Genomic DNA, 23973 nt, shown 5'->3' with positions numbered 1-23973 from the left:
AGTACCTATATATATATATTTTATACATTTATGACATGTCTTTTTCTTAAAATTTTTAAAAGATTTTATTTATTTGAGATAGAGTGCGAGTGAGTGAGAGAGAGAGAGCAGGAGCAGGGGGGCAGAGGGAGAGGGACAAGCAGGCTTCCCGCTGAGCAGGGAGCCGACACGGAGCTCAATCTCAGGACCCCAAGATCGTGACCTGAGCCGAAGGCAGATGCTTCACCGACTGAGCCACCCAGGCGCCCCTTTCTTAATTTCTTGACATTTTCTAGGCTACTCAGTTCATCTGCCAGTTTTTTCAAATTGTTGCACATCTCCAGAAGATTTTCCGATGCGTTTATTGGAAAAAAGGCAGGTAGAGGTGGAACTGCACAGTTGAAGCCCTGGCGTTGGCGGGTCAGCCTGGTTCGGTTCTATGTCGTGGCTCTGTAGGCTTTTGTGCGCCAGCCTTGCAAAGTCGGATCGCCGGGAATGCTGTGCGTTCCGCCGTCAAGTTCCCTCTGAGTTGCAATGGGTTAATTTACGAATGGACTTCAAGTATGCCACTTGTTAGTTAATTTTCTGGAGTTGCTTAAATCAACCGCTCTCTATACTTTGAATGTCAGATTGTTAAGTGAACCTTTATTCCCTTCTTTGTCCTTTGAAGAGAAAACTCTTAGAAATAAGGAGATTCATGGACAGAAGACGTTACTTATTTCCGAGGAGTTTTGCTTATTGAGAAACTGACCGGAGAGTATGTGTCCACTTCTTGGAGCCTGCCTGTGCGTCGGGCCCCAGGGTGGTGCTCAGTATTGCAGGAGAGCGACCCCACAGCAGGGAGGGGGACTGGCATCCTCTCAGGGACACTTCCCCCAGAAAGTTCTCTGAGTATAGACGTAAATCTTCTGCGCCCCTTGCCTCACGAGGCCTGCCAGCAGTTGTGAGAGGTCCGTTTCGCTGGGTTGATTTTTGAGCCAGTTGAGGCTAACGGACCAGCTTTGGGGGCTGCCAGCCTCTTCCTGGGGCTGCCCCAAGCCCATGGTCTTCACAGGCTCCAGGAGCTGGCTAAGGCAGGACAGGAGGCTGGAGACAAGCGGTGGCCTCCCCGGCCTGGCGTTCTCCCCTCAGCCGAGGTTCTGAGCCGCATATCTGCGAGGCACCAGAAAACCTCCCTGGCCCCTCGGGTGTCAGGCCCCGCGCTTGGAAACACACTTGGGACTCGGGCGGGTCACGAGGAGGGAGCCTGTGTGCCTGCGGGGCTCTGGGGTGGCGGGCGGGTGTGGAGGCTAACGACCCCCTGCCCCCCTCCGGTTTTGTTGCCACCCCCCAGGAGTTCGCGGCACTTACCAAGGAGCTCAACGTCTGCAGGGAGCAGCTCCTGGAGAGAGAGGAAGAGATCGCGGAACTGAAGGCGGAAAGAAACAACACCAGGGTCAGTCGGCGCGCTCTCGCCGTTGGCACGCTGGCGGGGTCGCCTGGGGGGCACGGCTGCTACCTGTAGACCCAGGGCGCTTCCGCTCGACCTGCTTTGAACACTCTGTCGACATTTCCCCGTGGAGTCGACCCTGACTGATGAGCTCAGCGTGCTCAGATTGTGTTTGGGTCGTGATGAGAACTAACGCTGTTTTAACTCATTCCGGGGGTGGGGGGGGCTCTCTCATTTTAGACTGAATTGAAGGGATTCGTGTTTGGCCTGGCATGCGATTAAAAGGGGGTTTTTGCCCCAAGGGAAGTGTGAAATCACAAGTGCTCTTTCAACATGCTTTTACCTTGGCCTGTCCCACCAGCTGCTGCTGGAGCATTTGGAGTGCCTCGTGTCCAGGCACGAGCGGTCCCTGCGCATGACGGTGGTGAAGCGGCAGGCGCAGTCCCCGGCGGGCGTGTCCAGCGAGGTGGAGGTGCTCAAAGCACTCAAGTCCTTGTTCGAGCACCACAAAGCCCTGGACGAAAAGGTGCCCGAGCCCCAGCGGCTCCCGGTGTGCGCGTGCCCTGTGTCAGGGACACGCTTCGTGCGTGTGTGACTGCAGTCCACTTTTAACCTTCTCGAGCTCCTGTACACACCTTTTCCATGAGAGGACAGACTTCTGTATGGTTAAAACATAGCAGTTGGTATAAATGTCTTAAGACTTACCATATGCTGTATATTGATTTGTCATGAAGAGTTGGGTAATGTAACTTATTTAGGGGAAGATTTCTCTCAACTGCAAAATTTAAAGCTGTTACAAAGTAAGTTTTTTTTTTTTTTCCAAAGATCTTATTTATTAGAGAGAACAGATGAGCTGGGGGGGTAGCGGGAGAGGGAGGAGCAGGCTTCCCACTGAGCGGGGAGCCCGATGCAGGACTCGATCCCAGGACCCAGGGATTATGACCTGAGGCGAAGGCAGACGCTTCACCGACTGAGCCACCCAGGCGCCCCAGCAAGCCAGTTTTCTTGACATTAACATCAGTGAAAGACATTGAAGCCATTCTGTCATGTTACCTTACGCAAATGGGTCCCGAGGGTGACTTTACGTTAAGAAGCAATTAAACAAAAACACGTACACACTCAACCCCTCTGTTTCCAGGTGAGGGAGCGGCTACGAGTAGCACTTGAAAGGTGTAGTTTGTTAGAAGAAGAACTAGGGGCCACACACAAAGAGGTAAGCTGCGTAAATCACCAGGGAATTTGATTAGAGGGGCTCTAATTTTTATCCCTTGTTTTCATAAGAAGCATGAAGCCTGCAGTGCTGGCCGTCAGGTGTCACTGGTCTTTCTGACCAGCGAGCCAGCCTCCCGGGCCACTGCAGTGACCAGCACTAGGCTCTTAGCGCCGGGTCGCACGGTCCCTTATGTCCCCATCGTCCAGTCGAGAGCACTGACCTAGTTGCTGACCTAGTTGTGTTCAGGCTAGACAACATCACCGTGTGTGCTGCCCAGTCCCGTGTTTACGGTTTGTAGTTGCATCTTTCCGGGAGGAATTTCTCTTTATCTCCTCACCCTGTGTTCAATTCTTTGCTTCTAGCTAATGATTCTTAAAGAACAGAATAATCAGAAAAAAACATTAACCGACGGAGTGCTTGACATGAACCACGAGCAAGAAAATACTCCGAGCACAAACGGAAAGGCAAGTCTTTAGTCTCCCTGTGTCTTTCCCTGATGTCCTCTGTGTGCTCCCAAGGGCCGTGGGAGCCGACCCCGGCACAGATCGCGGGACTTGACTCTTTCCGGGGAGGGCTCTGTCCCTTAACTCACCAAACAAGGCTATTCAAGGATTTTTTCCCCCCAGAGATCTTCCGACGGTTCTTTAAGCCACGAGGAAGACCTTGCCAAAGTCATCGAGCTCCAGGAAATCATAGACAAGCAGTCAGAGGAGCAGAGCCAGATGAAGGAGCGCCTGGCCGCCCTCTCCAGTCACGTGGCGGAGCTGGAGGAGGACCTGGACACCGCCAGGAAGGACCTCATCAAGTCTGAGGAGGTGAACACGAAGCTGCAGCGCGATGTCCGTGAAGTGAGTGACGGGGGCGTCGCTGCGCCGTCGTCAAGCTGAATGGGGGTGTTCGGTGGGACCCTTGCGTGTGGATGTCTCCCCTTGGCAGAGTCCGGCTGTCTGGATCTCTTCTCCATCACACTCGTGTTTCACTCTGGTGCACGCGTCAGTGTCTTTTGTGCTGCTAGTGCGTGCACTGCTGAGGGCGCGCGCTGGCCGCCGTCCGAGCTTTCTGACCCGCCGCACCCAGAGGGCTCATGTGCTCTCAGACATCAGCGGTCAGACCCGCTGGGCAGTGGCCTTGCTCACACTTGGGTCACCAGGATCATGCTGTCAGACCCGGTACACGGGTACTCATTTCCGGCAATCGTTTCCGTGTGTGCAGTGATGTATGGGAATCAAATCATGTTTACAAAACAGGTGAAGGGCAGGATGCTTTCTCTGGTGCCCCCACCTGTTGCTCACTGTATGGTGTCCCTGTAGACAGACAGTCGTTCCTCCCCCCACACCCCACACCCCGCCGCCCCCCACCCCCGGGCTGCAGGAGGACCTGTCACACCCTCAAACGTGGACACTCAGGCTTCCTTTCTGCGTAGTAGTGTAGCGGGCCTAATTTCACCCAAGAGTTTAAAACAAAGAAAAATATTTGTAGGGATTATATAACCTACTTTGTTATATTTTTCTTTGGCAAGGGTAGGAGATTCTGTAGCTGAGTTTAGTATGCAGAGAATTGTGAAATTCTCTTTTTAAGACTCGTCACTTGAAATATTAAGACTTCACTGACATAAGTTCCTTCGTAAACAGGGAGGGACCTGAGATGAATTTTTAGGGTGGGGGACAGGCAGGCGGGGCAGAAGGTTCTGGGCCCACTTTCTGTGTCAGACTCCCCGTGGTGGAGTTCGCTGCAGGATGGGGCTTCAGATGGTGGCTTCCAGTCACAGCAGACGTGGTATCTCGCTTCCGTTGGTCGACAGCAGTGCTCCAGTTCTGTGGTGATCAGCTGTGATTTCATCCAGCCTTTACGCAGGGAAACGATGGCTGCGTCCCCTGATCTGTCTGGGAGAGGCCACTGCCTGCTCCGTGGAATGCCCACCGGTGTCAGGGCCGGTAGAGGCCGCGCCTTGTTGCTCGCACCTTCAGCTCCCAGCATTCTTGCCGTGTGGGGATATTTGATTCCGCGTTTCTTTTGTAGCATCATGTAGGAAAGAGTAAGCTTGGTACACTTAGCGGCCTGACGTAGTATGAAGACAGCTGAGTCTTCATTGGTCGTGTAGGGACTTGGGATATTTGAGGTAAGTATATTTTCATTCGTATTAGAGGCATTGGCACCTCTCTCAATTTTGAGGACACTGGTTTTATATTTGACTTTGAAAATCAGGATTTAGTTCGGTTTTTGTGTGTGGAGTATATTAATGTGCATATGTTAATTACTTGCCTTTTTTCCCTTTGAAATACTTGATGTAGGCCATGGCCCAGAAGGAGGACATGGAGGAGAGGATCACTACTCTTGAAAAACGCTACCTCGCGGCACAGCGCGAAGCCACCTCTGTGCACGACCTCAACGATAAACTTGAAAATGAGATTGCAAATAAAGACTCTATGCATCGGCAGGTAGTGGCTTTCGTCGAACTTCATTCGACTTTCGTCTATTACTGATGAAGTTAAAGACCTTTTTCCTGTGACTTTTGTGTTGGAAATCAAGTCTCAGTGTAAAGTTTTTATGATCTTAGAAAATTATGTTCAAGAACTTGGTTATCTCAACTTGCAGGTTTTTACTTATTTAGGATTTCATGCAACCTCCATTCTTTGCTCTGTTTTGTTTTCATTGCACATTAATCTGGTGCATCTTAGCATTTCTACCAGAGGAGGAGGGAGTGGCCGAGAGCGTGGAGGCAGTTGGTCCCTTTTGTTGGTACTTGGGTTGGGGGTGAATGGCAGGTGCAGAAACGGGCCCCTCCCATGGTTGGGAAGCCACACCAGCTTCTCTGCCCGGCTCGTCTCAGGTCGTCCGGAGTTAGCAGGAGAGCCAAAGCCAGCCTCTTGGAAAGAAAGTGAGCTTGTCTGATATGTTGTAAAGTGTATCGTTAGGTCCAAGATAATAATAAAGAGTAAGATACTAGGAAACCATTCAGAATTACATTGTGCGATGCTCTTCCAGAGCACGTAAGACGTTCTAAATAATGACCGTAAAAGGTAGGTGACAAAACACTGAGTACGGCGTGCTGTGTCTTCTGAGGGTGCGTACAGATAAACACGGACACGCGCACACAGGAGAAAGAAGGAGCCCGCACGTGAGCAGGTGTTGGCCTCTCAGGAACCTCGGCTTATCCATGATTTTTAAAAAAATTTTTTTTACAGATTTTATTTATTTATTTGACAGAGATCACAAGTAGACAGAGAGGCAGGGAGAGAGAGAAGAGGAAGCAGGCTCCCCGCTGAGCAGAGAGCCCGATGCAGGGCTCCATCCCAGGACCCTGAGATCATGACCTGAGCCGAAGGCAGAGGCTTTAACCCACTGAGCCACCCAGGCGCCTCTTAAAATTTCTTTAAAGAAACAGTCTTGTTTGAATTTTCTTCGTTAAAAAAAATGTTTCTTAGAACGAGAGTGTTTTTAAGGAATAATTACTCAGTTATGAAAATAATGTGACTAGCATTTCATTAGGTGGACTCTTAGAAGGCCTGCACTTCCGAGGCCGTGTGAGCTGTGTGTGGCTTACACGCCCACGGTCTGCGAAAGGCGAGGGGTCTGGTCATTTTTTAAGCAGGGTTAGGACCGAACCCTTCTTTCCTTAAGTTGTCAAGAAGAATGAGCCAGCTTCTACAGAACGCGGGTTTTCTTTAACAAAGCCTGGGAACTTCTTTCTATGTAGAGACTTGGTTGAAGATGTTTAGGAAGAGCAGTGCTTTGGCAGGAGGTGTTTTGAACGTTGAAATCAAGCCCAAGAAAGTGGGTGTATGTTCGTCACAGGAAGAAAAATTGTACTCGGAAGCAGCTACCAAAACAGTGGGCTTCTGTCGGAGCTCGTTCAGTAGCTCTCGTGCTTAGATCTCGTTTCATTTCATCAAACATGGGAGCGGCTGGAAGACGGGCTGCACTGTGATGCTTTGCCTTCCTCTCCTAGACCGAGGACAGGAATCGGCAGCTGCAGGAGCGCCTGGAGCTCGCCGAGCAGAAGCTGCAGCAGACCCTGCGGAAGGCCGAGACGCTCCCCGAGGTGGAGGCCGAACTGGCGCAGAGGGTGGCCGCGCTCTCCAAGGTGGGCTGCCTGTCCCTCGGGGCCCGGGCTGGGACTTGGAGTTGGATGGTGCCGGGTTCGTGAGCCTTAGTTACCGTTGTTCCTCGTGTCGGAGCATCCGAGCCAGGAAGGAGCTCTGGGCCCACTGTGTTCAGCGCGCTTCTGTCTGAGGTCGCGTGCTTTTTCAGCGTCAGGAATCGTCCCCTTTTCGTTCCCCCTACATTGATTTCCCCCAGTTTTGTCAGATGTCTACTGCACTGTTTCCGGAGGGCTTGATCTGACGCTCACTGCTGCTCAGGGTGATTCAAGTCAACACCTCAAAGCTCGAGACACGAGCTCTGGCTAAAGCAAGGGTCAGGGCGCCTGGCTGGCTCGGTCACCGGAGCGTGCGCCTCTCGGTCTCGCCGCTGTCAGGGGAAGCCCCACGTGGGGCGGAGAGATTACTTTAAAAGAAAGGATCAATTTTTCCCAGAAAAATGAAAATCCTATTCTCTTTTGAAGGTGATCCAAATAAGTATATAATACCGAAAGCTTTAAGTAACTCATTCATGGGTTTGAGAGATACGGGCTAGCATGTGTGCGACACAGCCCTGCCCTCCCAGTCCTCGCCATCCACGCGGTAGTGGGGGGTGGGCACCAGCAGGCAAGGACACAGTGTCCAGCTGTGATGTGGTGGCTGTTGAGGTCAGGGGATCCGCGTGGGAAGAGGAAGCACAAATCCCAGCAGACAGTGCAGCCTTCCAGGGTGCAGACACCCAGCAGGCAGAGTGTGGTCGCATGCCCCCTGCCGAGGGAGCCCGTAGGGAGGCACCTGTCAGTCCTCGCATCTCCGCTCACACCGGTTTGTGAGGTCCCCGGGGAGAAGGGGCAAGACAGTCCCAGGTGCTGTTCTCGAAGGCTGCCCTTGGCTCGGGCGGACAGTATTGGGGGCTCACAGGACCGTTTCCGAGAGCAGGCTCGTGGCTACCAGCTTGTAACAGCCTCTCCTCTCCTCTGTGATCTGCGTGTAAAGTCTCCGTTTCTTTTCTCCCCCTGTCATCTCTTCTGTCCCCGGTCGGCCTTGTAGCCTGACCTCTTGTCTTCGGGAAGCTGTGCCGCTAAGGAAGCTAGACTGTTCGAACTCGCTTCCCAGCTTAGGAAGGTAGCGCGCACGCGCGCGCGGCTCCGTGCTGCTTGCCGCTTCCTGCTGTCTGTGCTGAGCGAGCCCAGGAGACAGCCCCCGGCCGGGCCGGGCTGCGGGGAGGCCCCTCTGCATGGGCAGAGGCCGGCATCGGCCTGGTCGGGCCTCGGTGGCCTGGTGCTTGGCGCTGCGGCACGTGCGGCCGCGCAGGGTGCGATCCGGGCGGGAGGAGAGGCCGCCCCGCCCGGCGGAGTGTGAGCCCCGCACAGAGCATGCTGCGCTTGTGGCTGTCCTGCGCTGGCGCGCAGCACGGTGGCACGGACGGGGCCGCCCATGGGGCTGACCGTGTCTTTGCCGACAGGCCGAGGAGAGGCACGGCAACATCGAGGAGAGGCTCCGGCAGATGGAGGCACAGTTGGAGGAGAAGAACCAGGAGCTGCAGCGGGTACGTGTCCGGGCACAGGGGCTGCGCGCCGGGCGCTGCTGGGGGTGGCAGCGCCTCGTTTCCCGCTTCTCCCCACCCAGACACTGGTCCCCTTCTTGACTCTGTCAGGTGCAGAGTTAGTGGCCTCCTCCGCCAGCTGGCTGCTGGTGGGTGCACCCACCACACAGACCGTGTCAGGTCGGCATTGGTGGCGGGGGACGAGACCGGTGCCCCGGGGCAGTGCTGCTGGGGTGCAGGGACCCCATGTCCCGCCGCTCTGACTAGCTCGTCAGGAGAGCTGCTCCGTGTGCAGGTGGGATCTCACAGGTGCCCCTCAGCCAAACTGGAGGTGCTGGCTGGGGCTCCTAGAGGATTAGTCTGCTCGCCTAGTCCATGACATTGAGGTCCTGAAGTCAGGTCGCGGCCCTGACCTTGATCCTCAAGTACTGAAGTCTCGCTCAAGACATAAAAGCACCGGCCAGGATAGCTCTTCCTGAGAAGGGGACGTCCGTCCTTGAGCTGTGGTAGGGCGGGGGTGCGCGTCTGTTAAATCCCCAGAGAGTTTTCACTGGAGGAGTTGCTCACGTGTCCGTGTGGAGAGACTCAGGCCGACCGGGCCGCGGACCCAGACAGCAGCCCGTAGCCGCAGGCCGGCGGTTCAAGGCCATCAGATTTTGTTTTCACCAGAAGCATACGTGCCTGGCCAGGGGCTGCCGAGGATCACACACGAGCTCGTGGGAAGTGAGGATTCTTTTTTTTTTTTTTTTTTTTTTTAAGATTTTATTTATTTGACAGAGATCACAAGTAGGCAGAGAGGCAGGCAGAGAGAGGGGGGAAGCAGGCTCCCCGCTGAGCAGAGAGCCCGATGCGGGGCTCGATCCCAGGACCCTGAGATCATGACCTGAGCCGAAAGCAGAGGCTTCCCCCGCTGAGCCCCCAGGTGCCCCCAGAAGTGAGAATTCTGTCTCCGGCCACAGGACTGCGGCTTGGGCAGCCCCGGCCCCCATGTCACACGCACACGCGTGCACACAGGCAGACACTCGCCTGTTAGAGGGTTAGACTAGCTGTTCGGGGATGGACTCACTGCTTCTCGGGGCTGGGTTGTCACCGGAAAGGACAGGTGTGGAGATGGGGGCTCTGTCATAACTCGGGTAATCCGAAGCCAGCTTGTCAGCTATTTTGCTTTAAAAATCCTCAACCTGCTTCCTTCCCGTGGGTTGTGGTGGGTCGTTTCATAGCTGCTGTGTGCGCGGTGGGGTTCTCTGTGCTCTGTTTCATCCTTGCAAGAAGAGAGGTGCCAGCACCCATGTTTTAGAGCCGAGGAGGCCGGCACAGAGGACTTGACCCTGTTGTCCAGTCCGTGGTGTGTCCTTGTGGGCTCACTCCCCCTGCGTGGGCGGCGCGCCCGGACAGCCCGTCTCCACCCTGTCCCCTCTGCCCGGGAGAACCCGCTGAGCCCTGTCCCCAGCTCAGGTGATGCTCTCGGTCACCGTCCCAACTGCTGCCCTGAGCACTTCCTATTCCCACGCCTTAGGTTTTGTCTTCCTTCAGGATAGGGGCCAGCACAAGCTCTGTAAACCAGGAGATGGGTGATGGTTTGGCAAACAGAGACTGTCAACTTTGTTACTATGTTTTTAAATTCCTTGAGGTAATTAGTTGTAATCTTTGAACATAAGTTTTCGTTATAGAACATTCAGGCGATGTATGAACATACAGAAAAACAGATGAAAGTCTCTTGTTGCCCCTGAAGTTTTCTCCAAAATGGGTTTTTTTTACCTTTTGCTGTGTAAATTGGTTCATCCCCCCCCCCCGCCCCGAATCCAGATCCAAGCTTCTGTTTACACACAGGAAAATTCCTCCCCCCGTGTGTAGATAAGCTGATCCCCTTAAAAATACGCCCGCCCGTTCCTGCATGTAAATCTGCCTCCCGAGTCATCTGTTAGTAATTCATGACATGCCTGCGGCCCGTGAGTGCTTTAACAGAAACACTGGGACCTTCTAATCAATGATCTCCGGAACTTGTCCCTGCGTTTCTCTGCACCGATATGTCAGTGCTGGTGCACAAGTGCCCCGAGGGTGGCAGTGGGATGGACCAGCCCAGGGCAGCACGCGAGTGAATCACGCCATTAGTCCTTGGCATTTTGGAAACCCTGATCACACCCTTTATTCTTTTTAAAAAATTTTAAAAATTTTAATTCAGTTTAGTTAACAATATAGTGTATTATTAGTGTCAGAGGTGGAGGTCAGTGATTCGTCAGTTGCATGTAACACCCAGTGCTCTCTCCATCTCCTGTCCTCCATAATGCCTGTCCCCCAGTCACCCCAGGCCCCCCACCTCCCCCCCCAGCAGCCATCAGTTGTTCCCGAGTTAAGAGTCTCTTGTGATTTGTCTCCCTCTCTGATTTCGTCTTATGTTTCCCTCACTTCCCCTATGTTTATCTGTTTTGTTTCTTTCTTTTTTTTTTTTTTTAAAGATTTTATTTATTTGACAGAGAGATCACAAGTAGGCAGAGAGGGGGGCAGAGAGGGGAGTGGGGAAGCAGGTTCCCTACTGAGCAGAGAACCCAGATGCGGGGCTCGATCCCAGGACCCTGAGATCATGACCCGAGCTGAAGGCAGAGGCTTAACCCACTGAGCCACCCAGGCGCCCCTGTCTGTTTTGTTTCTTAAATTCCACGTGAGTAACATCATATGGTGTATGTCTTTTTCTCATTGACTTTATTTCCCTTAGCATGATACTCTCTGTCTAGTTCCGTCCACGTCATTGCAAGTGACAAGATTTCATTCTTCTTGGTGACTGAGTAACATTCCATTGTATACACACACAGCACATCTTCTCTATTCATTTGTCTGTCGATGTTGGGAATGCAAACTTTCGCTGCCACTCTGGAAAACAGTAAATTAAAAGGAAGTTTAAAACAGAACCACCCCGCGGCCCAGCAACTGCACTACTAGGGGTTCATCCAAAGGCAACAAACATAGTGACTCGAAGGGGCACCTGCACCCTAGTATTTAGAGCAGCAGTGTCGGCAGTGGCCAAACTACGGGTCATACCTTTCCCGGAAGTTTGTAATCTTTTGTTTTTCGGTCTTAGGCAAGACAGAGAGAAAAAATGAATGAGGAGCATAACAAGCGTCTGTCAGACACTGTGGACAAGCTTCTTTCGGAATCCAACGAGAGGCTTCAGCTGCATCTTAAAGAGAGAATGGCTGCTCTGGAGGACAAGGTGGGGTGTCGCGAGCATGCCCGGGGGGCTCCCACCCTCCACAGGAGAGCGCTCACGCTCTGCTCCGGAGGATTAGTGCCGAATGGCAGGTGACAGACGGTAGCGGAAGCACGAGTTATTCTCTGACGTGGGAACGGGACAGACTTTACCCACTCACTGAACTGACTTGGCAGCGTCCTGTCCTCACCCGCCACGTGTATTACTCTCTGTCTAGAGCAGGAGTCTGTAAACTGGGTCTGTAAAGGGCCAGAATTGTAGGGATCGGAGGCTTTTACTAATTGTGAATATTGTGTAGACTTGTGTAAAATAACCTCCTGCTGTCAGTAATTAGCACAAGAGCAGCCATAGACTGTACGGGACAAGTGGGTGCAGCCGTGTGCCAGGGACCCTTGATTTCCAGCACCGGGCAGTGGCCAGATGTGGCCTCGTCCGCCAGCCTTGCATGAAACTGTGTGTTCTGCCCTCAGCCGTGATGCTATTGCTTCGGGGACGAATTTCTGTCCCTCTTAGGAAGATGACACTGTAGGAGCCCAGTGTTGCATAAGGGCTTTAATCAGCCGAAGACAGACTCTCTCCTTTTTCATCTCCTGCCTTCTCTCTTTTCATCTGGTTTGGAAAAAGTCTGAGCCTGGGCTCGTACTGTCATCATGGAAATACTCGAGCTGTAACTGGAGTGAAGGCGTGTCCGAGAATCTATGTCAGAGAAGCTCCGGTGGCGACACTTGGATTCCCGCTTGATAAAACCTGTTCTGGCTACAGCCGCCTCCCTCAAGTTGGGCCCAGAATCTTTCCTAAGGTCGGCACTTGGAGTCATGCTCATTTCGGAGACACCAGTGATCACGGCTGATTACATGACACATTAGTTTTACGTAGGACCCATAATGAAACATTATTACCGCGTAGGGCGGTTACTGCACTGATGGGCCAGCCCTCGTGTAGGAATATTTTTATCTGAGATTTGAATTACACATTTGACACTTACGTCAGGATTCCCAAGTGACTGGAGAATTACAAAGCCTAAAAGCTAGTACAAACCGCTTTAACTGATTAAAACAAACTTACTCCACGAACTTGTCATACTTACGTTTAGAGAATCGATCAGTGTAGAGATTTTATGCAGACACATTGTTACATGCTGTTATTTGATGTCATTGTCCGCATTTGCTCTGTGGGCTTGTGGCCTGCTGGTTGGCATGGTCCTGTGGTCCGTTCCTTTTCTGTGGTACCGTATTCTTTTACACAAAAGCGTGGCCATGCTGTATCGCATGGGACGTTTTCAAGAACCAGTACCAAAGCTCCGTCTGCATCTTTTTCAGAATTCTCTGTTGCGAGAAGTTGAAACTGCGAAGAAGCAGTTAGAAGAGGCACAACACGATAAGGTACTTTCCTCTCTGACTTTTTCGGGGGGTCCGCCGAGCCAGGAGTGGAGCCGAGCTGGGGGCTGCTCTGGGGGCCGCTGCCCTGAGCTTTACAGCGGCCTTCCATGGGCGTGGTTCAGGATTCCAATCCTTTCTGGTTCATTCGAAAGTGGAAATGTTCCCGTAAACCTCTCATGTGGTGTAGTGCTGGCCAGCGGGAGGTCAGCGTGAGGCACCGGGGTCACCTAATGTGTGCTGGCAGCTGCGTTTACAGCCGTAAGGAGAAGCGGTGAAGTTCAAGTTGACCCAACCCGACACACGTGCGGTGCGGCTGCTGCGTGGGACAGCACGGCTCGTGAGCTGTTGGGTGCCCTAAGACTTCTGTCGGCTTCCCGCGCTCCTCTGCGTGGACAAAAGCGAGGTTGGGCTCCAGATGCCCCGAGCAAGATGGGAACAGGAGACTCTGTGCAGTAGAGCATGGGCCCGGCTCTCCCCACCACCCAGAAAGTTCCGCTTCTTGTTGCAAAGTTAGTCATCGTTCACGATCTGGTGTTTCTCCTCTAAAGGCTGGCTGTGACTGAGAGCTCATAGCTCTGTCTGCCGGGGTTAACGAGGGTAATTTGGTGACCCGAGTGTTCAGGTTTACCGTAAGACTCTTGGAGAACACTTGCTCGAAATTAAATGTGGGGTGTTCGTGACCACTACAGACACCCTGCTGTGGTCGCGAGCCCCTGTGACCACGCGTAATGCAAGTCACTTTTCCGTACTTTTTAATTGGCACATCATTAACCTGTGGGGTTCGGACAGTTGTGGGTATACGGCACACGGACTCTCGAGTCTGTATGTCACTCGGTGCTCACCACCGCTGCGGTCACGTCCCGTCCCCACAGTGTCTGCGGGATCACTGGCTGTGTGTCCTGGACCGCGCTTTCCACCCCCATGACTTACAGATCGCGAACCGGAAGCTCCTACGTGTTCACCTCCTCACCCCGTTCATCGATGCCCCACCCGCCCGGCTGCCTCCCCTCTGGTGACCAGCAGCGTGGGCGCCGGGTTAAGAGTCTGTTGTCGCAGGTCATTTTGAGTCCTGCAAGAGGTGGCCAGAGTCGATGCCCTCTGCTCTCTTGTAGGATCAGCTTGTCCTAAACGTGGAGGCGCTGAGAGCGGAGTTAGACCAGACGCGGCTGAGAGGCGCTTCCCTTCATCACGGGTATGACACGGACCAGTTCACAGGGATGTTCCGGGTGAGGCGAGGGTCGCTTCCCCTTGCCACATGTCCGACCTGAACCGGCCCGCAAATATGGGCTGGAGGAGCCACGGGCCTCGCATGAACCAGTTCACACATCCCTGTTTTAGCACCTGAAATGCATCCACAAGAGTGTTCCCGGGGTCATGCGGAGCTGGAAGCTCGCTTATTGGCAGATGGGAGCGGAGATTTGGGTTTGGGCACCTGAGGGACTGGGAGTCCTGTCCTTGGCCAAGCTCCCAGCTGTGGGAGGGGGTTTGGAAGGTAGGGAATGATCAGTCTGTGCATGGGCGGGTGAATTTGCGGGTCCCCAGAGTGCAGCACTGACAGTGTGGGTCCCGGAGGACCGAGCCTAGCATGTCAGAGGAGGGCCCTGTGCCCCTGGGAGCAGTGGGCCCCCCACAAGGCCAGTGGGGTTGCCGGGGAGCGGCCGCACGGCCAGAATTGTGAGGGGCGCCTTGAGTTCACGGGCTCAGCTTAGCGCTTGTAGCTTTTCACGTTCTTTAAGGGATTGAAGGAGAATGATGTGTGGTCACCCTAAGTCTCCTGGGACAGCTTGGAGTCAGCGGCTGTGGGAGGGGGTCAGCTGGCCCGGGAGCCTAGCAGGTCGCCCCGTGTCCTACAGTCCCACGAAGGTGTTGGGGGTTTGTTTGCCCCATGGTAGGAAAGAGTCATCACGTGAAAGTCGCACTTGACTGAGAGCTGCCGGGTGGCTGAGTGAGCCTCCTTGGTCTGCAGGAAGCAGGCGCAGGCAGGCCGCGCCGGTGTTTCAGCGATCACAGGCGTGGGCTCTCGGGAAGGTCGGGGGTATCTTGTGGTTGTGCCTGTGGGGCCTGCGTGTAGGAAGGAGGGGGACGCTTCGGGGAAGGCGGAGGCACAGAGAGGCAGAGCCGGAAGCTGTCCCTGTGTGGGGAACCCCCGGAGGGAGAGCTTTGAGAAGGAGCGGGAGTGTGTGCAGGTGGGGCAGAGCGTGGGAGGATCGGGGCGCAGAGCAGGCTCTTGGTTTGCTGACTGAGAGCCTCGCCGGTGGGAAGCCAGGGTCACGAGTGGCGCTGCTCCCGGCTTGAAGACGTGTGTGTGAGGAGGCGGACACAGCGCCCGCCACACTGGCAGAAGTTGGAGTATGAAGGGAAGGGGCCGTGTGGAAACCTGAGGGGTGGCACTGTGGGACAGTGTGATGACAGAAGTCCGTGTGTGTCTGCCTGTTCTGGGTGTGCTAGCAAACGTGAAGGATGGAGAGGGGCGGAAGGAGTGGCCACGGTCACAGGCGGCTGTGTGGTCCAAAGATAGGTGCGGAGGAGGGGTGTGTTTCAAGTGGTCTCATGGAGAGCCCCACCCCCCCGGTGGCCGACAAGAGGCTGGTGGGAGCTGTGGGACAGACGTGTCGCAATAAGCACAGGCGAGCCGTGGGGGGCAGGATTGGAAAGATGGCTGCTGGCCAGCAGGTGCAGCCCCCCTGGTCTTATCCACGTGACCTTTTCCAGCAGAAGGAGATGGTCTAATTTGCAGAGCAGGAGAGAGGTGACAGACAGGCTCCCACACACGGTTGGGGCCGATGGGACATAGTTTAGGGACACGACCTGATGCAGGGTGGCGGGCTCGGGAGGAAGTAAGCCCCAGAAGGGGATCGGAATTAGGTGACACTCGTGACCCCTGGAGGGTCCGTGTACCACCCCACATCACACGCAGGGTTTCGTGCGTGTAGCTCCCACCGATCTCGCGACGTGCCATGGCCCCAGAGCGGCCGTCCTCGAACTGCCGAGTGCAAGCAGGCAGCTTCGGGAAGCAGGGACTAGAGGAAGAGAAAGGAGGCTGTGGCCAACAGCATCCTCAAGCAACACTGAACGAAGGCGTTCCTTTCAAAACCAGAGGGAGGTGCATGGAGCGCAAGTGGAGGGGGGCGGCCTGTCCGAGTGGCCCCGTCTGCAGACGGCGGGGAGGTGCCAGCGGCCCCCTCCTGAGTTGACCCTAATCACATGAGTAGGTTCTGTCTCCCAGGATCTTAAGGATTTCTGAAAACGCAGGCAGCCACTCCTCTCCCAGAGAACGAGGAGCCACTGGACTCTGTGCCAGAATCAGGGCACAGGGGTGAACCCGTGGCCGAGGCCAGGCGTGCGGGCTCTCGGCCGCCGCGCTCCTTCATCTCTGCTCGCCAGTTTCTCTCCGGAGCGTTTGCTGAGGGAGCCGCTGACGGCCACTGCAGCTCTGCCGTCTGGTGCCCCGGGCTCCATCTGCCTCTCCTCGGGACTGCCCATCCCAGGGCGCCGGCCGTCTGCCGGCCTAACTGCGCACGCCTGTGCTTCTGACCGGAAACACCGGGTGTGCCGCCAAACCCAGTGCACATAAGCTGGGACTCGGAAAGCTTCTGCCACCGGTGCCCTAAGACAGCAGCTAGTAGCAGCTGGGGGAGTCCCTGGGGTCACTAGGCCTCACACAGGGGGCCTTGGCACAAGTGATGATGGCAGTTGAAGGCCAGCGTGATGGGTCGGTGCGCTTCCTGATCATTCGGGGGGACGGGGACGTGGAAATGCAGGACAGTGGGCCTGGGGGCGGGCTCTGAGCCGGAGAGCACACCTGTCCTCCAGCTCTCAGACCGCTGGGCCGTGACGTGCTCGCCTGCCTGTGCGGGGCGTCTGCCCTGCTCTCCTGGGCGTCCAGGTGTTGCGCCTGCTGGGGTGGACACCCTCTGCGGGGCGTGGGCAGCGAGCTGTTAGGGGAGATGGGGAACAGATGCCCTCCTCGAAGAGGCCTTTTTTGGTGAAATCATCTTCCGACTGACAGGTTCTGGCTTGGCTAACAGAGCTCACGGTTTACTTTTCTTCCAGTGACGACCTTTTCTTTTTTTCCCGTGTTTCAGCCGACCGCACTTGGGCAGTGTCCCTGATTTCCGGTTCCCTGTGGCAGATGGCCCCACGGACTCCTACAGCAGCGGTGCGGTGTTGCGGCGCCCCCAGAAGGGCCGTCTGGCTGCTCTGCGAGATGAGCCTTCCAAGGCAAGGGCCTCCGTCCCCAGTGGGCTCTCGGCACCCTCGCACCTCCCCAAGTGTCACCTGCCGTGTCCTCTGACTTACACGCCCTTCCGGAGTGGCAGTGCTGACAGGTCACTGTCTCTGGCCCCCCACCCCCGGCCCCCGTTCTTTTGCCGGCTCAGAGTCTACTCTTAGGGCTTCTTTTCTTTTTAAAGAGTGGGAACGCGGGTAAAGTGTGACTTAAGATTAAGCACAGCACAGCGCCAGTTAGTACAGGCCTGAACTGTTAAGAGTAAACACATGTGTTCTTCCTTAAGCACAAAGAATTCGCATTCGGAAGCTTACAGACCTCCGTGGTCGGCAGCATGTGTCTTTGTAGACGGGTCTGTATTCTGAGTCTGCGTCCTCCCTGAGCGGGTTTGCGCCCGGCGTCCCTGGAGCCCCGGGGCTGCAGCAGTGCGGAAGGACGGATGAGAGGCGGAGTCCTCTGCGCGCAAGTGTGGTGAGGGGCGGCCGGCCCGTGGAGTCAGATGCGGCACGTGTGTCCGTCATCTGCCGCTATTTAACACGCTGCTGTGGTGCCTAGTGGCTTGGAATGAACGTTCAGTAGTTCACAATGTCCTTGAACTTGGGAGGGTTGAGCGGGTGCGTCTGGCTTCAGGCCTCCGGAGGTTGGGCCACTGGAACGCCCACCTGGGGCCGGCGCCCTTGCCTGGCTGTGGTGGGGCCTCAGTTCCTCGCCACGTGACCTCTCGACAGGAAGTCTGCCTCCCGAGGCGGGGAGGACCACGGGGTCGTGGAGGCTAGTGTGGGGCCTCAGCCTGGCTCACGGGTCGGCAGGCCCATCGGACACCCAAGGGGACAGGTCTGCTGAGCAGTCGGATACGCCAGTCTGGGCCCGAGGAGGCCTTAACTGGAGAGAAGGATTGAGACCAGGACCCACTTGTGGCATCTAGAGGCACAGGCAAGGTAGAGTCACCAGGTGGGCACCTGTGGATAGACCTGAGGTCCAAGAGTAGAGCTCCGGGCGCTCCCAGTGCACAAGCTGGGGGGACGGGGACAGAACTGGCAGAGACAGAGCAGTGACGTCAAGGTGCAGTGACCAAGTGCTCAGGGCAGGGGACAGGTCAAGGGCAGCTGACAAGCTGAGTCCAGTTCTGGGGGAGCCTGCTCGCGACAAGCTCCACTGGGAGGCGAGGATGTGTGGACAAATGGACCCGCATTCTGGAGAGCCTGTACTCTGGCTGGGAGCAAAGTCACAGTGGCAGCTGGAAGGACCCCTGGGGTAAAAATTCTGTGGTTTCTGTCCTGTTCGTTTGGAGGGAGCAGGGAGAACACATTTTTAGCCTGATGTGAATAAACCGGTAGAAAGTTGATTATCCAGAGAGAGGGCAGAATGATGTCCTTGAGTACACTGAGGGCCAGGCCTTGTGCCTACAGGTGGGGCTATGCCCGGGGGTGGGGGGCAGCGCCCCCTGAGACCGAGGAGGGGGAACGAGTGTTGGTATGGAGGGAGGAGGGCGGGAAGAGCCCTCTGCTCACGCCTGCACTCGGGACTGTGTGCGGCCGGTCCCGTGTGTGGTGCCTGCAGGCGCCCACTCGCTCAGACAGGAGGGTGTGGGCTCAGCACGGTGGGGCCTCTGCTGCCCAGGGCAGGTGTCGTGTCCTCTCACCGCTCAGCCTCAGGAAGTGGGGCGGGAAACTCCAGCCGTTCCTGGTCCCCTGCATGGGGACACAGGTGAGACGTCAGGGCCACTGAGGCACACCCAGCCTCCATGGATCCCATGGGTTTTTTACTTCCTGTGAGGGTGGCTGACTGGCCATAAGATGCTGTTTTAATTTCCAGATTTTGTATCTGAGCCGGTCGTCCCACCTCGTAAATGATACCACAGAAACGTATCCACCTCGGGTGCGCGTGTGGGCCCTCCCGGCGGTAGGCTGCCACCTCGCCCTGTGCCTGAAATTCTGCTTCTTGCCCTGAGACGGCAGCAGCTTGGAAGCACGGCCTGTTCCCCGTTCCTTTGGGGCTCCCGTTTGGAAACTTGTAGGGTTTCTGCTGGATTTTTCTGAAGTTCTTGTAACTGCTGCTGTTACTTTCCGTCTTTGGTGAGTTTCCGTTTTCTTCTTTGTAGGTACAGACTCTGAACGAACAGGACTGGGAACGTGCCCAGCAAGCCAGTGTGCTAGCAAATGTGGCCCAGGCATTCGAGAGTGATGTTGATGTGTCTGATGGCGAAGACGACAGGGACACTCTCTTTAGTTCGGCCGCTCTGCTGTCGCCTAGTGGCCAGGCCGATGCCCAGACGTTGGCCATGATGCTTCAGGAGCAGCTGGACGCCATCAACAAAGAGATCAGGTACCCGGCCCCTGGAGACGGGAGTGTCTCTGAGGAGTGCTGTCGTGCTCGGAAAGTCGGGGACACATCCTGTGAGGGCTTGCTACGTGTCCCACGATGATGAAACTACTCCATTCTACCCTAGGAATTGAGTTCTGAGACTGCCCTTGATTGTGACATCGGTTAGCCAGGGCGTTCTCTCCAGGGTCGCAGTCTTGGCGTGTCGGTGTGACATCTGGGGGCGGAGCAGAAGGTCTTTGGTCCTTTCCCCCAGGAGCCGACAGCACAGCCAGAGAGAACCACAGGGGTGCCCGGTGTGTGCCCACGATGCTGCTCCGTGCCACACGGGGCCCCAGACTCGGCCAGGGTGCCCTCCCTGTCTCGCAACGCAGAGGGAAGATGTGTGCGGCAGGGTGCCGTCGCAAACGGGAGAAGGGGGCTGGCCTGGCACGCTCGTGGAGAAGCAGCTGGGGTCCTTCACGGGGCAGAAGACCGGGCTGCTTCGGAACGTCCGAGCACAGTGCACGGGCGAGGGGAGGGTGAAGCGTGCAGCCGCAGGTCAGGGGGGAGCTGCTTCTCTGCCTCCTTCTAGCTGCAGGGTCCCCTAACCCCATGTGGACGGGGTGCCGGGTGGTGTCCGCCCGCCACTCTCACGTCCCCCGCCCAGAGATGGCCAGTTTGTGTCACTCAGCTGCCTGAACAGAGCAGAAAAGCCCAGGTTTGCAGGCCAGCAGGTTCCCATTCAAGTTGCAGTTTGCTACATTAAACGAACAGAACAGGTCAGAAGTGGTGCTTCGTAGAACGGTGAGAGGCCAGAGGATATAGGTCTTCCAGTCTCTTCGCTATTTCAAAGGTCTTTTTCTTAGAAATGCTCTTAGCAGTGATAGTGGTGACTTGACAAAGCACTGGGCCCACGGGGAAGGGACCCAGAGACTGGCCCCCGCGGTGATGGAGGCTGGGGCGTGGGGGGCCCAGGGCCCCTGGGGGCGTGTGCCCAGGGGCCCCGACAGCTGCTGTGTCTGTGTGTCCTGCAGCAGCCCCGGGTCGTGTTCCTGCCCGCGGAGAGCGGAGCTGGACAGAAACGTTAGCGGGAGAGACAGTAAGAGCGGCCGGCTCCAAAGCGGGAAGGACGCGTGCCAGCTCCGTGCTGACGGGCTCAGCGCCGAAGCCTTTCCCCCGTCCACTTGGGAAGGGAGAAGTGGGGGTAGCCCAGGCCCAGGTGCAAGGGGTCTCCCACCAATGCCATTGGTCAGGTCTGTCCACCGACGTGTTACCCGTAATAAAACATGTTTTCAGGGTACGGAAGTGGAGCTGTCATCGGAAAGGTTCCTTCGGGGACACTGCGTATTGTTAGACTAATTCACGCAGTCACGTATGGTCACTGCTGTTCACTGACGAGTCGTACGTGAGGGGAGAGGAGCGCTGACCCTGAATTCCAAACCAACAGAGCATGGTTGACAGGAATCCAGAAACTCAGAGGAGGCTGGTCCAAAACCCCATCAAATAAGACTTTTGTTTGAATTCAGCCTTAAAAAAAAAAAAAAAAAAAAACCAGTTCCACCTTTCCATCCAACCTAGACACCTGAGTGGGAACTCCCGATTGGCTCGTGAGTTGGTTCCTCAGGTACGCCGGTTCCCGATTTCCAGTTGAGCTGAGCTGTAAACACGCGGCTCTGCTCTAAGAACAAGGTTCACGTAGCCCTCATGCGGGAGGAGAGCTGCCATCGGGCCCCACTGGAGTGTCAGCGAGTAGAACGAGACACACGTGGCGGGAAGCAGCCCTGTGGGACTCCGTGGAAGGTTGGCTTGGCGGTGCCCTGAAACGACGTGTACTAAGCAGGGGAAGCAGAACCTGACTGTGACCTTACTGTTAGAGCGGCCGTTCCTGGAATCTTCTGACCGGCACACGCTCGAAGCGGGCCCAGATCCGTGGGGCCCACGCACTCACTGGCGAGAGGGCTGACTGCGCGCTTTCGTTCCAGGTTGATCCAAGAAGAGAAGGAGAGCACAGAGCAGCGGGCGGAGGAGATTGAGAGCCGGGTGGGCAGCGGCACTTTAGACAGCCCGGGCCGGTTCCGGTCTGGGGGCGCCGCCCCCCCACACCCCACGTCCACGCTCACAGGCCCGTCCCCTCCGCACAGCGGGCGCTCCACTCCGCGAAGGGGCCCACACAGCCCTGCCAGGGAGGTGGACAGACTGGGGGTCATGACGCTGGTGAGTATTTGCCAACCCTTCTGCCGGCTGCGCCCCCCACCCCAGCCCCCGAGTTCAGCCTCAAACTTGGCAGAGGTGCCTTGGTTTGGTGTCTTGTCCCAGAAGGAAATCAGGTTCACTTGTTATGTTCAGAGGCTCGAGACATTTTAGACTGGCTAGGATGTAATCACTCAGCACAGGGACTTGTTAATTGTGGCGTTTGGATGACCGGCTTAGCGTGTCATCGTGAGCCCATCAGAGCTTTTACTGGTGCAACTTTGGACAACCTGGGCCTGTGCCGGGCGCAGCAGCTCCAAGGGGAATATTATTATTTTCTAGGAATAGACGGTTTCACAGAAGTAATGCGAACAGTCTCTGTAGCGTGTAACACACTTACAGAGAAGTTACTGCTGTCCTTTGCATTAGAGGTGCCGAAGTGGAGAGTACAGGACATTCAGTCAAAAAAGAAAGCTTAAATTGGTTCTTTCAATGATGCCCTGGACCACATGCTTGACGCTGGCTCTGTGCATGAGACAGGGACGGCCGCACCACGAGCCACACACTGCGGCACCCCGGGGAGGTCCTGGGGCGTCTGTGCTCATCAGGGTCTGGAAACACAGTGACCCTACGGTTTTCCGTGACAAGTGTGCAGCTCTGAAGTACCTTTGATAACTTTCCTGTGTATGTGCCTTAGGTTCCATGAGCGCGTGCCTCTTTCCCACATAAAATCACGTTCCCAGTGTTCTGCTTTTCGATCACATTTCTGTCTGTCAGACTCTCTCCTGTCCGTTTTTATTTTTAGCTGCATCGTTAGCCAGCATGTAATTGAATGAGCCATGAATCGCTGTAGTGGCGTCTGCCGTGGTAACGAGTCCACTTCGTGGTGTCTCACCTACTGTCTTTATCATTCACATCGTTAGCTAATTAGCTCATATTTTAAACTCTTTGGGGGTTTTATTTGTGGTTTCATGCTTCCTTCCAGGGGATTTGTAAGAGTGGTTATAGAAAATAGTTATGCTTCTTTTTCCCCCGTTTTTGTGCTTTTGTATGCTGGCTGACACTCCGTGGCTGGTTTTGATGTCCTGACCCATCCTTTGGTTTGGTTTATCACTGTGAGTGCAGACCTCGGCCTCCCGCCCCAGCCGGTGTTCTGTCCACCCAGCCCCGTGCCGTAACACCCTCGCCAGCATGCTCGGGTGGCAGTGACCCTGCGGTCCACTGTGTGTGTGTGTGTGTGTGTTCAGTCATGGCTCATGAGTGTGGTTTCTGCTTTGTCTTCATTTCTCATTAGATAGTGGGGTTTTTCTTTCCCCCAACAGTAATACATTTTCATTAGCATGTCACTGTATAGTAGATGTGGGAAAGGGCATGATACAGGTGAATCTGGAGTGTTTTACTCAGAGCTGCCTCGTAAATGTAATCCCTCATAAATGAAGTGTTTCTTATATAAAGAAGTAAGGCAGTAAGCAGGGAATGATTGGAAGCCTGACCCGAATGGCACGCGGTCTGGTTTCGATGCTCATATGTGACTACAAGTCTCATCAGCTTCCCGAGCGAGTGTACGCTCTGCCTTCGTAGGCTGTTTTCCACGTTGGATACGGAATCACAGAAGGCAGCGGGCCCCCTGCTGTTACGCCGGTGTTTATCCTTACACATCGGCACGGGGCACCCTGCTTTAAACAACGCTCTTATTTTCGAGAAGCTTGAAATCAGTGCTAGGTGAGGATTCTACGTGAACGTCTGGCAGGTGCTTCCCGAGAGTGGGTTTGCCGGGTGCTGGAGGACGTGGGCAGGAGCTGCATCGTGGGGTTCACGCTGTAAAAGTGCAGCGTGCTTTTCAGTGAGGAAAACAGACCCAAGACGAGTTTAGAACAGACGGCTGTTCGGTCCCTGTGTTACACAAGGTGCCATACTTTAATCAGGTGTGTGTGTTACAACGGAATTCTTCTCCCTGAGTAATAATTTATAGCGTTTCTCTAGTAAATCTTGAATAACCTATTATGTTTAAATTCATGGTGAAAAGAAGTTCTATTTCCCGTTAACGTTGTTTCTAAACAAGTCTCACCTCGCTTGTATCTGATCTGTTATTTTTTTAATATGTTTGCCTGTTCTGGTCCTTGAATTTTTAGCTTCAGCGTGTGCAGTAAATCTGATTTTTCTTCATTTCTTTGCATGCCTCTGTCAGCCTAGTGATTTAAGGAAACATCGTAGAAAGGTAAAATTTTTAGTAGTTGAACGTTTCTCTGTTTGTCTGTGACCCGTGGAAGAGCACCCTGCCCAGCCCAGGAGCGCGTCCCAGGGAGCGCGGGGCCCACTGCACTCCAGCGCGCGGTGGGTCGCCCTCGGGAGCCCGGCTGGTTCTCACAGGGCACCGCAACAGAGCGGGGTGCTCGCCTGTCCCGCATGGGTGTGTCCTGC

The 23973-nt window shown here is 55.2% G+C and overlaps 1 protein-coding gene across 3 annotated transcripts in view; it reads left to right on the top strand.

The window, feature by feature from the left end:
• PPFIA1 (PTPRF interacting protein alpha 1) overlaps nt 1–23973 on the top strand; it is an 84277-nt gene that overhangs the window by 34717 nt on the left and 25587 nt on the right. For 2 of the 3 annotated variants that reach the window (XM_080814959.1, XM_080814958.1), the window contains exons 3-16: nt 1313–1414; nt 1770–1934; nt 2547–2621; nt 2984–3085; nt 3248–3469; nt 4913–5059; nt 6571–6705; nt 8166–8249; nt 11323–11454; nt 12771–12833; nt 13943–14022; nt 16916–17051; nt 19160–19383; nt 21345–21576. In XM_080814959.1, coding sequence (XP_080671085.1) covers nt 1313–1414; nt 1770–1934; nt 2547–2621; nt 2984–3085; nt 3248–3469; nt 4913–5059; nt 6571–6705; nt 8166–8249; nt 11323–11454; nt 12771–12833; nt 13943–14022; nt 16916–17051; nt 19160–19383; nt 21345–21576 — 1899 coding nt within the window. Of the gene's footprint in view, nt 1–1312; nt 1415–1769; nt 1935–2546; nt 2622–2983; nt 3086–3247; nt 3470–4912; nt 5060–6570; nt 6706–7750; nt 7826–8165; nt 8250–11322; nt 11455–12770; nt 12834–13942; nt 14023–16915; nt 17052–19159; nt 19384–21344; nt 21577–23973 lie in introns of all 3 variants that reach the window. The other variant, XM_080814960.1, reaches the window with a different exon arrangement.

This window comes from Martes martes (genome assembly GCF_963455335.1).
Source record: "Martes martes genome assembly, chromosome: 10".
Classification (NCBI taxonomy): domain Eukaryota; kingdom Metazoa; phylum Chordata; class Mammalia; order Carnivora; family Mustelidae; genus Martes; species Martes martes.
The sequence above is the reverse complement of the archived record's forward strand: the minus strand, read 5'-3'. Positions and strand labels throughout refer to the sequence as shown.